The 15,931-nt window shown below is 39.3% G+C and overlaps 1 protein-coding gene across 2 annotated transcripts in view; it reads right to left on the bottom strand.

Annotated features, from left to right (window-relative positions):
- The window catches only part of AP3S1 (adaptor related protein complex 3 subunit sigma 1), a 29,177-nt gene extending 13,296 nt beyond the window's left edge, over positions 1-15,881 (bottom strand). For both annotated transcript variants that reach the window (XM_021546185.4, XM_021546186.4), the window contains exons 1-4: positions 15,695-15,881; positions 13,484-13,575; positions 10,778-10,889; positions 2,266-2,337 (exon numbers count right to left, since the gene is read on the bottom strand). In XM_021546185.4, coding sequence (XP_021401860.2) covers positions 2,266-2,337; positions 10,778-10,889; positions 13,484-13,575; positions 15,695-15,763 — 345 coding nt within the window. In that variant the 5' untranslated portion in view covers positions 15,764-15,881. The remainder of the gene's footprint in view (positions 1-2,265; positions 2,338-10,777; positions 10,890-13,483; positions 13,576-15,694) is intronic.
- Between the last annotated feature and the right edge of the window lie 50 nt (positions 15,882-15,931).

The following is a 15,931-nucleotide window of genomic DNA, read 5'->3' as shown; positions in this document are numbered from 1 at the left end:
CCCACACATAAGTTAGACTGTCTAGATCAAACAGGAGCAGCTGCTTTTTCCCTTTTCTGCACTTGAAATATCTTAACAAGAAAGAGAAAGTTAATGCATTTGTTCTGAAGGCTCAGAGCATTATGTTTATTGACAAATTGACCATATCAGCAGTTCAAAGACAATTTAATACTCTCATTTAATTCTCACAGATACATCTTCCTATTTTCTTCTCTGACCTCTAAGAATACTGCTGAACTTAAACTGGATGGAGGAAAAAAAGCAAGAATGGAGATGACATCAAATTAGTTACAGTTGCCCAACTACTGCTACTGGTATAGCTGGTGACAGCCTTGCCTTACTACAGAAGTTCATGTCTCTATATTGAATTATTTTGTTCATTTACAATCAAGTTAAAAATTATTGCACTGGTTAATATCACGTTCATAGTTTTTTAACTCAAGGTTTCATCAGCCTTTATTGTGAAAATGTATTATTTTTACTGAAGTATCTAACTAGTATAGTTTAGGGTTCCCATTTTCCTCAGAGTTTGAAAAATCTGGTCTAAACTTTTAATGGGATTCTCAGGTAGATTTTTAGATTTTTAGTAAATCAAACAAAACAGTTACATTCTACTCTCCATTTGATATGTCATTTTCAAGAAGAAATATAATCTCATAGCCAATACAAAGTAAAATACTCTTCAAGAAATTTAACTGAAGCCCCTAAGTTTTCTACATATTATCAGAAATATTTTGTCTATGAAGTTATGTTATTCAATACTCTTTAATGAAACATGCCACAGAGTAACATCTTGGAGTACATCTCAGCCAGAGATCAAAGTCCTTCCCACAAAATGACTGCAGTACTTTTGTCCTTTAAGCTCAGAAGCCAATATGTAAACACTCAAACTCTTTTGTACTTTAATCTGTCACTTGGAAATATCCAACATGTTCCAGTAATGGAAATTACTAGAAAACCTAATGACTTTTCATGACCTAAGTATGGTTAAACACACACTCTAGGTAATCTGCATTTCACTGTTTGGTAAAGGTGCAAGTATTTCTTCCAAAAGAACTTCCTGACTTTGAAACAAACTGAGTCAGTTTGAAATATTTCTTTCAGATACCTAACTTGGTATCTGTTTTTTCTATCTTACTTTCCTTTGACATCTTTTGCTGTTAATGAAGAAAGATGTTCACAGATAGGGAAAGGCGACTGTACAGAAATCAACAGCAGACACAAAATGCAACTGAAGGAATAAATTCTGTATATTAAATTCTCAGCATTTTGGGTATTACACCAAGAAATGCCAAAGTCCTTTTAAATGAAAGGTGACTGTAAGAGCATTTCTCTAAACTAGATTATTAAGTACAATACTTGTTTCTTATAGCTGAGAATATTCAAACAACATTGTTTCTAAATGTTTGAAAAAAGACTAAGTCTGTTTGAGATTTTAAACAGAAAGATCCACACAGCATTTAAATGACATAATCACAGCATATGAAATGCACCTTCCAATCCTAACTGGAAAACACATTAATAACTTCAGTTCTGAGTTATATAAAATGTAGCCATAAACAAAATACAACACATTCTTTCCTGAAGCTCTACCTACTCTAAGAATATTCAGATGTCTTAAATTTTACCATTTTATGTGCAATATTATTATGCAAATATCCTGTATTACTTTATTGTTCCTCAGAAAGGCACGTTCCATTGTGGCTTCAAGGAATAAAAATAATATTTTAGCAGAAACAGTCTAGATTTCACTGACAATTAATTAACAGAATCAAGGAACCAGTAAGGTTGGAAAAGACCTCCAAGATCCTCAGGTCCAACCTCTGACCAAACACCACAATGTCAATTAAGCCACAGGACTAAGTGCCATGTCCACTTATTTCTTGAACACTTCTAGTTATGGTGTCTCCATCACTTTCTCAGACAGTCTGCCTCAATGCCTGACACCTCTTTCAGGGAAGAAGTATTTCAGCTTGAGGCCATCTCCTCTTGTCTGTCCATGGTTACCTGGGAGAAGAGATCAACCCTCATCCTGTTACAACCTCCCTTCAGGTAACTGCAGAGGGCAGCATGAATCCCCCAAACCTCCTCCTCTCCAGCCTGAACACACCCTGCTCCCTCAGCCACACTTCACATGACTTACTCTCTAGACCCTTCACCAGCTTTGTTACTCTTCTCTGGAAAGTAAGGCAGAGTTTAATAACAAGTATCAGCAGAAACAAACATTTTACTTGGTAAAAATATTACAGGATGTCATCACAGTACCTTGTCTACATGGAAGATTAAATCCAGCTCACAGACATTTTCAAAACATTTGTCTAGTGTTTCCACAAATACCTGCAAAAAGGGGAAAAAAGCACCAAAGGTCAATCTAACAAAAACTCTACAATTCCATTAGGTGTGAGGTTTGAGAAAAGCAAATAGAGAAATTAAACACTGGTCAGATCTTAAGGCATTAAAGGTATCTCCAGAAATTATGTTGTTAACATTATGTCAAAAGTATGTTATCTATGTAGAGGGCAAAACTGTATGCAGAAGCCAACTTAGGTTAAAATTCTGTATAAAGTCACACTGTTTTAAAAAACAGATATATATTGAAAAACCGGTAATATAACCTACACTCTAATTTTCTCAGCTGTAATTCAAAGTACTCCTTCTCATTTCAATATAACTCCATTATGAAGCAAAGAAAGCCAACTTTTCCCATCACTATTTTTAATAATTACTGCATTGCAGACATCTCCTATTTAACCAGACTGTTAACTTTGCTGTTAACTGTTAGCATCACTCCTTCAGTAGCAGTACAGTCAGACCCACTGAATCCAGGATGAAAAAGGCATCCGTCTGTCACATCTCCTGATCCTGGCATTTATGTTTGTACTTTAGTATGCCAAGAGCACCTGGTCCTCACTTAGTCCAGATAATGAAATGATGATTGTACTTGCAGTCCTGAAATTCCTGAATGCCAATCACTACGTGCTTGTGGTGAATGCTGTGCTTGTGGCGAGTGCTGTCAGAGACTCGAGTCTTACAGAGTTGTATGCACAGCTCCCTTTGTCTAAGGGATAAGACCTACAGATGTAAGTTACCTCAGGATCTTTCTAAGTTAAATGTAAGATTGAGCTTAGGGTCTTCAAAGTTAAAACGAATTTTTGTAAAAATTTATTGATCATTTATTAATGGCAAGAAAATAAACTGCAGCTTGTTAAAAATTTTAGTAAGTTTTATATGTTTCAAGCCATTTTATCACAATGTGTATTTGATATTATTTATTAAGCTGTCACTGTATGCAATTTTTTATTCATTTCTTAACTCAAACATCCTAAAGATGCAATATGGAAGACAAATACCTCATTTTCTTTCTCTGTTCCACATGATTTATTCAGTATTTGAGAGGCCCCAGATTATAAACTGCCAGGCCCAGAAAAACAGGAATGAGGAACCATGTTCTGACATAGAATACAGAATTGTTTAAGTTGGAAACCTAAAGATCAATGAGTCCAACAGGTAAGCTAGCACTGCCAAATCCAGCTCTAACCCAAGTACCTGAGTGCCACATCTAGATGCTTTTAAAACACTAGGAATGGAGACTCCACCACTTCCCTGGGCAGCTGTGGTAGTCTGTTATTTTACAGTTGGTTCTTCTGTAGGATGTTTTAATATTCCTTGTTAAAAATTAGTAATGGTTCAGTCTATGTACCCCATTTGGCTTCCCTAATGGTTCAGTCCTGAGTTGTTTACCACAGTTTCCCACACCAAAATGTATGTCAATCCACATGTTAATCCACCTGTATACCTCCCTTGTTCCCTTGTCTTACCCCTGTCAAAGATAGCACACTCCTTTGGTTCTGGAGTGTTCCCTGTCTTTCATCCCTTCTTCGAAGCAGAATTGGATTGTGAGGTTTCATCCCTCCCCATGCTGACTTCTATAGGGGAGCCCTTACCCTGCACCCCTCCCCTAATGCGCTCCTGTTGCTCAAAGGTTGCATCCTCCCCATGTTCCTGCCATCCCTTAAAAGTAACCCTTTCAGGTTCAGATTTTGTCACTTGCTCTGCCCCGACTTCGAGATTACATCTTTGGAGACTCAGACAAGTGTCCTTCCCTTATTCCTGTGCCTCAGTTTCCTCGTGCTCTGTGCCCTGCTGCGCTCCCCACGCTGCAGCGATCACCACCCCCCGCAGCAGTCTCAGCAGAGACTGGGGGGTTGCTGCTTGTGTGTCTCCCCTCCGGCCACAAGTGGGACAGCTGCCAGCAATCCTCCATCCCTCGGCCGCTGAGAGCCAGGCACGGGCAGCCCATTCCAATGTCCGATAACCCTTTCAGTGACATTTTTTAAAATATCCATTTTAAACCTCCATTGGCACAGATTGAGGCTGTTTCCTCTTGTCCCATTTCTTCTTTCTTGGGAGAACAGATTGAAGCATTTCTATAACCTCCTTTCACATAGTTGTATAGAAAGAGAAGGTCCCCCAGTCCTTTTCTCCAGGTTAAACACCCTCAGCTCTCTCAGCCATGACTCCTTATAAGACTTGTGCTCCAGCCCCTTCACCGGCTCCACCGCCCTTCTCTGGTCTTGCTCCACCCCGTCAGGGTCTTTTTTTAGTACAGTGGAGCCCAAAACTGGACACAGGATTTGAGGCATGGCTTCACCAGTGTCCAGTACTGAGGGTCATTAGCCTCACTATTACTCATCAAATCAAGCTGCCACTGGCCTTCCTGGCTGCCTGGGCACAGCTGGCTGATGTTCAGACATTGTCAACCAGCACCCCCAGGTCCTTTTCCAGTGGGCAGCTTTCCAGCCACTCTGCCCCAGTCTGAAGCACTGCAGGGACTGCTGTGACCCAAGGGCATGACCTGGCATTTGGCCCTGTCAAACCTCCTACAACTGACCTTCACCCATCCCTCCAGCCTGTCTGAATCCCTCCAGCAGATCAACACTCCCAGCCAGCACAAAGTCATCTGCAAACTGGCTGAGGGAACACTCAAACCCCTCATCCAGATCCTTTATAAAGATATTAAAGAGGCCTGGCACCAACACTCAGCTCTGGACAATACCACTGCTGACCAGACATCACCTGGACGTAACTCCATTCACCTCCACTCCTTCTGGATGTAAGTCCTGCTTCTACAGACATGTATTAGTATCTATGGACCCAGAGAAACAGATCTGCTTGACATCACCCATTCCCAATTGTCTACTTCTCATTATCAACAAAGATTACTTTCACATCTTAATCGCTGGTCTTCAGATCCTGCTCACACTGTAAGAGAGAAGATGAACACATCCTGCCCTTGCTATTACTTCTAAAGTCTTTAAAATGTTGAAATCAAACTGCAAATCAACTGATGATCCATGCATTTTTAGACAATTCCTTAACACCAAAAATACAAATCTGTCACCTAAACTAGGAACACAGAGCACATTCAGAGGCAGACTCAGGACAGTAAGGTTCAATGTCAAGTTAACTAAGAAATTAATATTTCTGTTAAATTATACTAAAGCTAAGCAAAGCAAGATTTTTTTCTTCTAGCAGTTGTTAATTCATTGCAATAATAAGTCTTCTATAACAAGGGATGTAAGCAAACAAAAAAACTTGTATGTTAAGCAGAAAAAACTACATATTTGACAACACGCGCAGCAAAACAAATCACCAAAGATGTTCTCTTACTTTCCTTGCACCTTAGGAGAATGCAGTTACAAGGACAGTGATGTTTGACATTAGCTGCAAGAAGATTGGAAAAGTGCAAATGCAACCTCTGTCCAACAATTTTAGTTACAAGAGCTAAGAGTTTGACACTATTCCTCTTATAGTCACCGACTTTGCACATGATTCACACACTCTGACATCTGTCTAGTTCCTTGGAAAACAAAAGAATCCATTGAAGACAAAGGCAACTCAAGAATCCTAAAAACATCGCCCCCTCTCCCCATGTGTTTAGTAGCAAGGCAGGCTCACACATCAACAACATAAAAGTTTAACTTTTGTGTCATTCTTCCAGTACATAAAGCTTCTATAGCAACACTAGATTCATTGTTAAGAGTGGTTGCTTTTAAACCTTCACCTGTTACATAGCAACCCAACCACACACTAAATAAACTCACAAATCTCTGCTTACAATGCATGACCAAATGTGCAACAAACATTTTTTAATCTAAGAGGAAACAGCTGGCACGCACTATTCCTTCACAGAGATCATGGAAACTTTGAAAATTCCCCCCTCTTCCATTCATGATGGTGAGTTCACTCAGAATAATGCCAGAAATGACAGGGTCTACATCCATTATAAATGGTCTTTTAAACCATTGGCCTGCAAGGTAGACTAGATTTTTTACACTAACATTTCTTGGACTATTTGAAGATGCCTGCAATAATTGAAATGGTAAATAAAATGAAAGTCACTTTCATCTGAATTTTAGTTGAGTCAAATGAACTGCACGCTGTTCCAAGCACTGCTAAAATTTAAGCACTTCAGTAATCCCTTCAAATGCTGCAGATCTGTAGATCAATAACCAGAAGAGAAAATGCATCCATAGTTTTGAGACACACAAACCCTCCACTCACATCAGTTCAGATGCACCAATGTGACATTACTGGAAGAGTAACATAAATAAAAGAGTGAAATAGCAGGAAAATAAGGATGCATGTACAATTAATTACTAGCTCCCCCTTGTGCTTCATTTTTGAAATTATAATCTTTTATGGTGAAAAGAAAAAACCATGCACATCTCCATGTAAGTAAACAGAAAGCATGTAAGAAAAAAATGGAAGATTGCTACACCTTTCTTTTGTAAGAAATATGCTTTAATAAAGACAGATACACACTGGGAATGTAAATTACATGAAAAAATATTAAATTTTTATTGAATATATGCAAGCCTGGGACTCCCTCAGCCATATGTCAAAACAAAACACCAGTTTTTTAATAAAGGGTTTATTTTTAAAATAAGCAAATAAGACAAAAATGGAGTAAATCATACATTAGTAGGAAGATAACAAGGACAGCAGAAAACTCAGAACACCTAATCAATTAAATGTAATGAAGCATAGATAATGCCAAATACTAGCAAAAGCAGCTACAAAAGATGAGCTAAAAACAACAAGAGTAACTCCTACCAAGAATATCCCATTCTTCTCCCTTACCTAAACAGCAATGGTAAACCTGAGGACAGAAGAAATTCAATCTGCCCTTGGAGAATTCTCATCCCAGTCATACACCTCTCTGGATTTTATTTAATTAGCATAAAAGCATCTCTGTCAAGATCCTTTATTCTTATGAACTGAGAATAAAATCTTGCATAAACTGCACTTCACTTCCCACATACCTCTCGCTGAACACCATTACCTTGAAAGGCTCCATTGAATTTCCCATGGAAGACTGACCTAGGCTCTTAGGTCCGTAACATAGCTAAAGTACCACTGTAAACACCCCTCATTATTTCCTTACGGCAGTCTACAGCTAGTTGTGTTTTCACACATATTTTCCTTCCATGCACTAAAAAACCTTATGCTTCACAGGCTAACACAAAGATGCTAAAATAGCATGACAGAATTTACAGAATCCAAAAGACTGTAAAACCTAAGCATAGATTGATCTGTGAAACAGCTCTGACCTAACAGAGGGATAAGTGACAATCACAAAAGTATCTTAAGTACCACAACCAAAACTTTCTGCTGAAAAGAACTGCAGACTGCCATATGTAATCTAATCTCCTATGCATTTTTTCAGTTTACATTGACAGAAACCTCCAAAGTGCTATACTGAGTTCTAGGTTCCTTTCACCAGTTTACTTTCCATCATAAACTGGTCCCTTACATACCTACTTACTTAACCAATTCATTGTATGTATGACTCATAACAAAGCCCAGATGTCTTACTCTTACCTGTTTTATCTCTGAACTACAGTAAACAAAGATATATAAAAATGGTTCAACACTTTCAGGAAGAAACAAAGCTTATTTGCTCAACTCAATATCCGTGTGTATATCCTGTTAGTATACACTGCATGTGGGATTAACAAGCAATAAGAAACATTCTGATGGCCCTCTTTCAGTAAAAGATACATTCAATTCTGATTGCTACTGCTAAGATGATTAAACAGATCCTTCTTCTGAGCCAGTCCAGAAATTAAAAATATTTAACTAATCTCAATACTCTTAATATTTAATATTTCTCTAATACTCTATACTATAATCAAATGGTTGAATTACAGTGTGTAAGAGAATTTGGAATCCACAATAGCTGTAGGTACCGTGGTGAGACTGTATGATTTATAAACAAAACAGTCAGATAAAGAAAATATTTCTAAAAATGAAAATAGCATTTTTATTACTTCAGTTTCCTTTAAGAAATTATGTTGACATGTAATTAAACACTGGGGTACTTTGGAAACAATGTGAAATACAAAGACTAGGAGATGAAAATCTATTGAAGCATTTTTGGTATAAAAAGCAACACATTTTAGAGAAAAGTTTAAATTCTCTAATTCACAATGTTTGAGGACTATGGGTAGTACTAAGCTTAAGCAATTTGCTTCAACACCTAAACCACGTGAATGTACACTTTAGGCTGCACTATGTATGAATATGTTTCTTTTCTCTGCTCATAAATATTTTGGCACTTCCAAGTAAGAAGACACATTATGCAACAGGCAATAAAGCAACGCTGTACAACAACCTGCTATGAACAGGTACACCCATTGTGTACCTTACTTGTTAATGCTGCACTGTTCCCATATTGCAGAACGTTATATCACCAAAGATGATGGAAGAATCCAAAAGAGAGCTTCCTTCCCTGCTACCCACACAGACACCCTTCTGGATCTACTGTCTGGAACAGCAACACTGGAGCAGCTGTTCTGAACAGTAGGAGGTGTCTGTGAGAAGCTATACAGCTTCAAGAAAGGTCCACAAGGCTTTAGAGATGCACAGTGTTTCTACAGTGAAATAACCAGTGACACAGTCCCATGTCTCAGGACATATTTTACTTATGTAATAAATCAATTGTTTTGATGTGCAAGCTTTTAAAAGGCTCAAAAGTAAGTTATATTTACTGTTTTATATATATATATATATATATATATATATATATATATATAAAGAGAGATCCATTTTGTGCAATTACATAAATCACTTCCTAGTGTGAAACTGATGTTTTTTTGCCACATCCGAGTTCACTAACGATCATCGTTGAAATTGTTTATTGCAAATTGTAAGATGAAAAAAATCACTGATTTAATCAGAGGCCTCTTGACTTAGAAGTGTTACCAAACATACTATTTGTTACTGGGTTCATAATGGACATATTTAGCAGTTTAAATACTGGCCACAGCACCAAGCCTGCCTGAATTTAAGAAGCATTTGAACAATGCTTTTAAGGTACATGGTGTGATTCTTGGGGTGTCCTGGGCAATGCCAGGAGTTGAACTCAATGGTCCTGATGGGTCCTTGAGTTGAAAGGAAACTGTACTTGGAAGCCTTGCAGAAGACATTCTGTTGAGGTGTCAGTGATCTTGAACAGACCATGTCTGCTCTACTGGGCTGAGCAGGCCAGATCTTCTCAATATAATCTATAACCTTGGCTAAAATGAACCATAGGAATGGAATGTACTGATTCTGACTAAGAGACTGTTGCATGGTCAGGGGTTAGTCATCCACATTACACAACCTGAATAGACACAGAGACCAGTGCTGTGATGCAAAAATTCCTTGGCTAAGGGATAAACTCAGCCAGCTCACTGTAACAGGATCCTGCAGGCAGCTCCCACATAGTACCAGTGGGCATGCCACTTGCATGGCCTTGTCATGGCCTCAAACTGCAGCAAGAAGTTCTCCTGAAAATATCCTTTAGCAAGAGCTGTTTTCCGTTAAGGAAATTATCTAATAGCTCAAAGATTCAAAAGAGGGAAAACTCTCCATACACAGGATCTGCTCTGCCCCACACAGTGCAGGAAAACCCAGCTGGGCTCCACTGGGGGCCACATGAAGGTGGCATGCCCAGAACCTGAAGGGCTGTAAGATTTACCATCTATACTCATCTTCTCACTCTGCTGATTTAATCGGTTATCTTATTAAACCATTTGTGCTGTTGAGCCTTTCTTACTGAGATACAGAAAGAACCTAGGCTTATGGATCACCTTCTCCCAACCAATTCTTCACCCTACCCATTCCAATTCCCCTGGTGCAGAGCACATACCTAAGGGAGCATTTGCCCTCCTTCTCTAAGGCATACCTGTCAAAAAGCTCATATGCTACAAGAAAAGTTTAATCCAAAGAGGTTTTGGACATATTTATGCATTATACATTTATAGTGAATATATATATATGCATGCATGTATGAGTGTGTGAGTCTGGATATATATTAATATACATACACATACAGAGCATTGCCTACCCAAGTTCTCATAATCTACAGTTGTATAGTAAATGTTTGCACTGTGTCATTTTTACCTGCAGCCAAAAAAGGTCCTGAAAAGCCAAAACAAAATATAGTTTGTGTTCAGGAGGCTCCCAATAGTTTCCTCACTTTCCTGTCAACTTGGACAATGACTTTTTCAAAGACAGCCCAGAAAAATGTAAACAATCTGAAAATAATACTCAGCACTTCTTGGTATGTTCACAGTATAAAAGCAACCTTCTAAATATTGCAAAAAAAGACAAGCAAAATGTTTAAGTTCTAAGCTACTTCAGAGTTAGTTAAGAATAAAAAAAGTTAGTTACTTCAGAGTTAGTTAAGAATAAAAAAAAAAATTAAAAACCCACAGCAAAAAGAACTTACTTGTATGAGGTCTAAAATACCAAGCTCACTTTCTGAGGAATCCACACAGAAGACAAAATACAAGGTGGCATAGTGTCGGTAAATTAGTTTGTTATCAGACCCACCTATTAATCTAAAGAGGAAATAAAACACGGAAAGTTTAGTTAGCATCTCAGGATAAGTTTAGCAAATCCTCACAGTTATTTCAATTAACAGGAGGCCTATTGTTAACATCTGGAGCTCTCCCAAATCCAACTACATTGCAAATTTGTTTTGCAATGTACTTCCAGTAGAAGACTAAGTAACAAGACAGACCAATTTACATTTACCACACAAGCAGTTACTGTTATCTCTATGGATAAAAATGACATCAACTTGTGCACCTTTAAGAAAATCAATTCAAACAGATCACATAAAAGCAGGCATTAAATGTACCTCCATTCCACACTGCAGGCAAGCACTGCACAGAGATTAATCTGCTTTACAGATTAACAGTGTATGCCTATGAATCCTTCCCTTACCTTCTCAAAAGAGCATCAAGAGGAAAAAAAAATGTAATGAAGACTGGCATTTGGATTACAAAAAAAAAAAAAAAAAAAAAAGCCTTAAATTGGTTTATGATCCATTTAATAACCAAGAACATGTAACACTTATTCTACGAAACATTTGACATCTTGAGAAGTGGGATCATACTTGATGCAATGTTACAGAAGCAATCAGATTTTGATGCAATGTTACAGTCACAGAAGCAATCAGATTTTTATGCACTCACTAATCATCATGGCACCGAATGAGGTCTAAAGAGGCATGTTCTTCCAGTCTTCTGCTATGGCCTTACGAAAAAAGGCACGTAAAACAGTGTACATCTACATCAGATCACTGACATTTGCTCTGAGCTGTAAGAGATCCACTCGTAGAGAGACAAAAGTATTTTTTAGGCTGAACCTACATGGCCATGACTATCGTGATTTTTCCTTAATTCTGTACCAGAACTGAATCACCCATTTGGTGCAATGTAACTCATCCCTTTAGTTTCTGTCATTATCACAAGGAGAGAACACACAGATTTAAAAAACAAAAATCCTTTAGCTCACTTTTGTTTAAGCACATTGTGCTGCATTAATGCTTGGCAGAGAGCAGGGAGGGGGGTAGAGAAGGAGAACCCTTTGATTCTGAAGAGCAGGAATTACATTTATGTATTAGACAACACTGTTACAAACAAATAGGACAGTGAAAGACCTAGCAATTGAAGTTCCTTCTTTTGTCATCTACTGACCCATTCTTTCAAATACTTCATACTTGAAATACACACAGTTCTACACATAAACTATTGAGGCCTTTGGGTAAACTGCAAACTATAAAGTGAACCCTGTCCTGAAAGGAAAAAAGAGAAAAAAATATTGAAATGGTAACCCTGTAATTGAGCAGTAGGAGGAAAGACAGAATTCTGTTCTCTGTCTCAGTTTATTCTTGTCAAGCAGCTGTGATTTTTAAAAAGCTCCAAATGTCTTCTTCCTTTCACTTACAGAATTCAAGCCAGAATGTTTCCAACTTGAGATCATCTCCAAGAACCTGATGATAGAATCACCAGTTGAGTAGTTGAAAAAGAATAATTTAAATTTTAAGAACAGTATATAAAAAAATCAGGAATCATTTTGAGCAAGAAAAAAGACATCCTAGCTGATATGGTACAGCTAAGCATTTAATTGATTCTGAACACAGAAAATCCAGGTGTTAGCAGACCAACATTCAGTAACCAGAAATTCCCATAAATCCAATATTTAACAGACTATGACACTATCTGTCACAGACTGGAGATCATGAATTTATTCCATCAGTCCTGATCCCTTCTTCTAGAAGATGGCTTTTTATCGATTTCCTCTCAATGGCTAATAAATACTTAAAAATAAAACACATCTCAATTTCAGAATTTCTTCAGCTGAAGCAAGCTGACTTTCAAAAACAATGAAGATGATTCAAAAGAGATTTTTTTTTGTATTTTACAGAGACAGAATACATAAGCCTCACTTTCCTCCTACCTTGCTTTTCCTTTATTAATAAAATACCTTGGTTGAAACTATACTAGTTAGCACATTTAAAAATATTTTTTTTTCTTCCTAATTCATAAAGCAACCCCAAATCCTGATAAAAAGGCTGCAGAATCCTACTATCAAAGTCTGTCTTCTCAAATTTTATCTCAAGCCAAAGAACAGTTCCGAAGTATTTAATTTTCTGGAGATTTAGCTCATTTGGTCAGAGCATGGTGCTAAAACCAGCAAGGCTGGCTGTGGATTCCTGTACAGGTCATTCACTTCAGACACCTTGTGGGTACCTTCAGAATATTGTGTGATTCTGTGAGTCACTGGGTATGGCAAATGCCAGTGCCTCTTAAAATGTGACCAGAAATCTTTAGCTTGATTCTAGTGAAAGAGTATCTGCCCGTTCCTTCCTCATCTTTGTATCTGAAACAACCATGACACTAGGTATGGCACTGTGGCCATTATAGCACTAGGAAAAAAAAAATATTGCCCAAGACATTTGGTACACATAGCTACGCTTCAGTTAGTAAAGAATATGTACATATGCTGCAAAATTATATAATTGCTCATGTATCAACAAATCTCAAGTTACATAACAGTTACATTACAACATGAAAAGCTGTAGTGCAATCAGAAATAAAAATACCTGAAAGCCAGTATTTGGCATTTATTTCAACTTGATACTTACAGTCCTCCTTCTAGAAAATTACAGACATTTTCATCACGTTTTGATACTAAATGGAAAGTTTCTCTGATAATTTGTTGCTGTGTATCTTCACTCTGTGAAAGCAAATACACTTTGTTAAAAAGGATTGACAATGAAAACAGCACAAAAGACTGTAAAACACAAAGTGTATCAGCACTCTCAATCTACTTCTGAAGCCTTAAAGCTGCCAGTTAACACGACATGGATTGTTTGTGTCATTTCAACACAAAAAGCCATTATTTACAAGTTGTACAAGAAGGTATTACTGAGAAATGTGGAAAACTGGGAACTTAGGTAAAAATTAGTCTAAAAATAGTTTTTTCAAGTAAACCAGAAGTGCTCTCAAGTAGTTTGATTTTTTTTTGTATCTTCAATGTAGCCTGAACAGTTACAGGCATGCTTTGAAACTACTTTTATCCATAAACAGAGAATAAAATGAAGTCTCCAAAGCTTGAAGAGAGCAGGGAAGCTACAGACCCCACAATATTTAATACTTCCAAAAATTTCCTGAAATACAAGGGCACTGTGAGCAACAGGTTCTCCTAAGCCATGATCTTAACTCTTAGCAGATCAGAAACATCACTTCTGAGACAGAATTCTTCTGGCTCTTTAGAAACTTAATTTTGAACTTTGAAATTATGGCCATGGGTCTATATTCTGAAAGATGAAATGAAGACATATATTTTAATTGTTATAAATTATTTTTCTAATAACTGCAAAATATTATTAACTTCATTTTATTCAGTTTCTGTTCTCATATAAGATTTAGTATTATGAAAGAAGTACCTCTTTCATGGATCTGACCAAATTAATCTCTCTAGAAAGCATGAGATGCATCCCCTCACAGAAAAAAGCTGATTTGCCTGCAGTACCAGTTCAATTGACACTAAAGAATGCATAAGCTTTAAAAGGTCCACAAAAAAATTTACATTATTGAAATCACACAAAAAAATACAATCTATACGATTGCACCTGCTTTTGTACACCAGAAAGTTTCTTCATTTGCTATTCACATTTTCTAAACTTCAAAGCATTTTGTTTATACAAACAGATTATTACCCTACTTTAAGCACTAAGAATTTGTCTAAGGACCAGTTATGAAACTAGTAGATCAGAATGGCTTTACAAGAATAATCTGGTATCCTCTGGCCATTTGTTCATCTCCTTTCCCTTCTACTTCAGTCATACATAAGAAGGACCTGTAGCAGTTAACATTCCTTTAATTCAGAACCTGACCGCGCAAACTGAAGTGTCACAGTCACCATTTCTGCTCTGAGGTGCACAAGTAAGATACATCCCTTCCGATGAACTATGAGTTCTCTAATAACCAGGACTGCAAGAAAGCGGCCACAAATCCAAGTAACTGCACTGCTAGAAGACGAGTTGTTGACCTTAAGAAATACCAACTGTTTTCTCGTATTTTAATGCCCAAGCATATTTGCTAGGAAATACAGTACGCTCAAAACATTATATTAAAATCTCTTATCCTTCAACTAAATCACGAGTTTGCACTGCACCTTTTTCCATTCAGATGGAGCGTTTGTGCTGCATTTTCAGAGCTGCCTGCCTTCTACCACGTAACTGAATGCTCTTTTCTAGTTCGTTACGTTGTTCACGTCAACTGCAATTTCACAGCACACTGAGACTTTCCGAAAGAAAAGGCTGTGTTTAAGAGCCCATCTCCCCTGCTCTGTCAGCCCTGCCGTAACAGAGGCACACAGCACCGCGCCAGACAGCGGAGCTTAGAGCGACGCTTCACACGGGAGCTCGGCGAGCCGAGCCCGCCGCCGGACAAGACTCGCTCCCTGCCTCTTCGCTTCACCTCGGCAGCTCCTAAAAGGCAACTCCTCATGTATGCGCTCTCAACACCGTCCCTTCCCCACGGCGCTGCCCTGGGCCCGGCCCTGCCGGCTGCGCCGGGCCGGGGGGCCTCGCGTACAGCCCCGCCGCCCGGCCCACGCCCGGCCCCCGCCCGGCCCCGGCCCAGCCATGGCACGGTCCCCGCCCGGCCATGGCACGGTCCCCGCCCGGCCCCGGCCCAGCCATGGCACGGTCCCCGCCCGGCCATAGCACGGTCCCCGCCCGGCCCCGGCCCGGCCATGGCACGGTCCCCGCCCGGCCATAGCACGGTCCCCGCCCGGCCCCGACCCGGCCCGGCCACCGCCCGCCCCGCCGAGCCCCGGCCCACCGTACATAGCGCTGGTAGAACTTGGAGAGCCGCGGCTTGCCGTGGTTGTTGAAGATGAGGATGGCTTTGATCATGGTGGGGGGGCGGCGGGGGCCGGCGGCGGGGGCCGGACAAACCGCGCTGTGTCCCGCTCCCGGCCGTCCCTCCTCTCTCCCGCCCGCTCCCGCTCTCGGGCTGGTGCCGGCGGGGCGCGCGCACCACGTGACCGGCAGGGCGCGACCACTGCCGGCGGGACGGCTCGC

The sequence above is a fragment of the Lonchura striata genome, chromosome Z, assembly GCF_050655825.1.
Source record: "Lonchura striata isolate lonStrDom1 chromosome Z, ASM5065582v1, whole genome shotgun sequence".
Classification (NCBI taxonomy): Eukaryota; Metazoa; Chordata; class Aves; order Passeriformes; family Estrildidae; genus Lonchura; species Lonchura striata.
The sequence above is the reverse complement of the archived record's forward strand: the minus strand, read 5'-3'. Positions and strand labels throughout refer to the sequence as shown.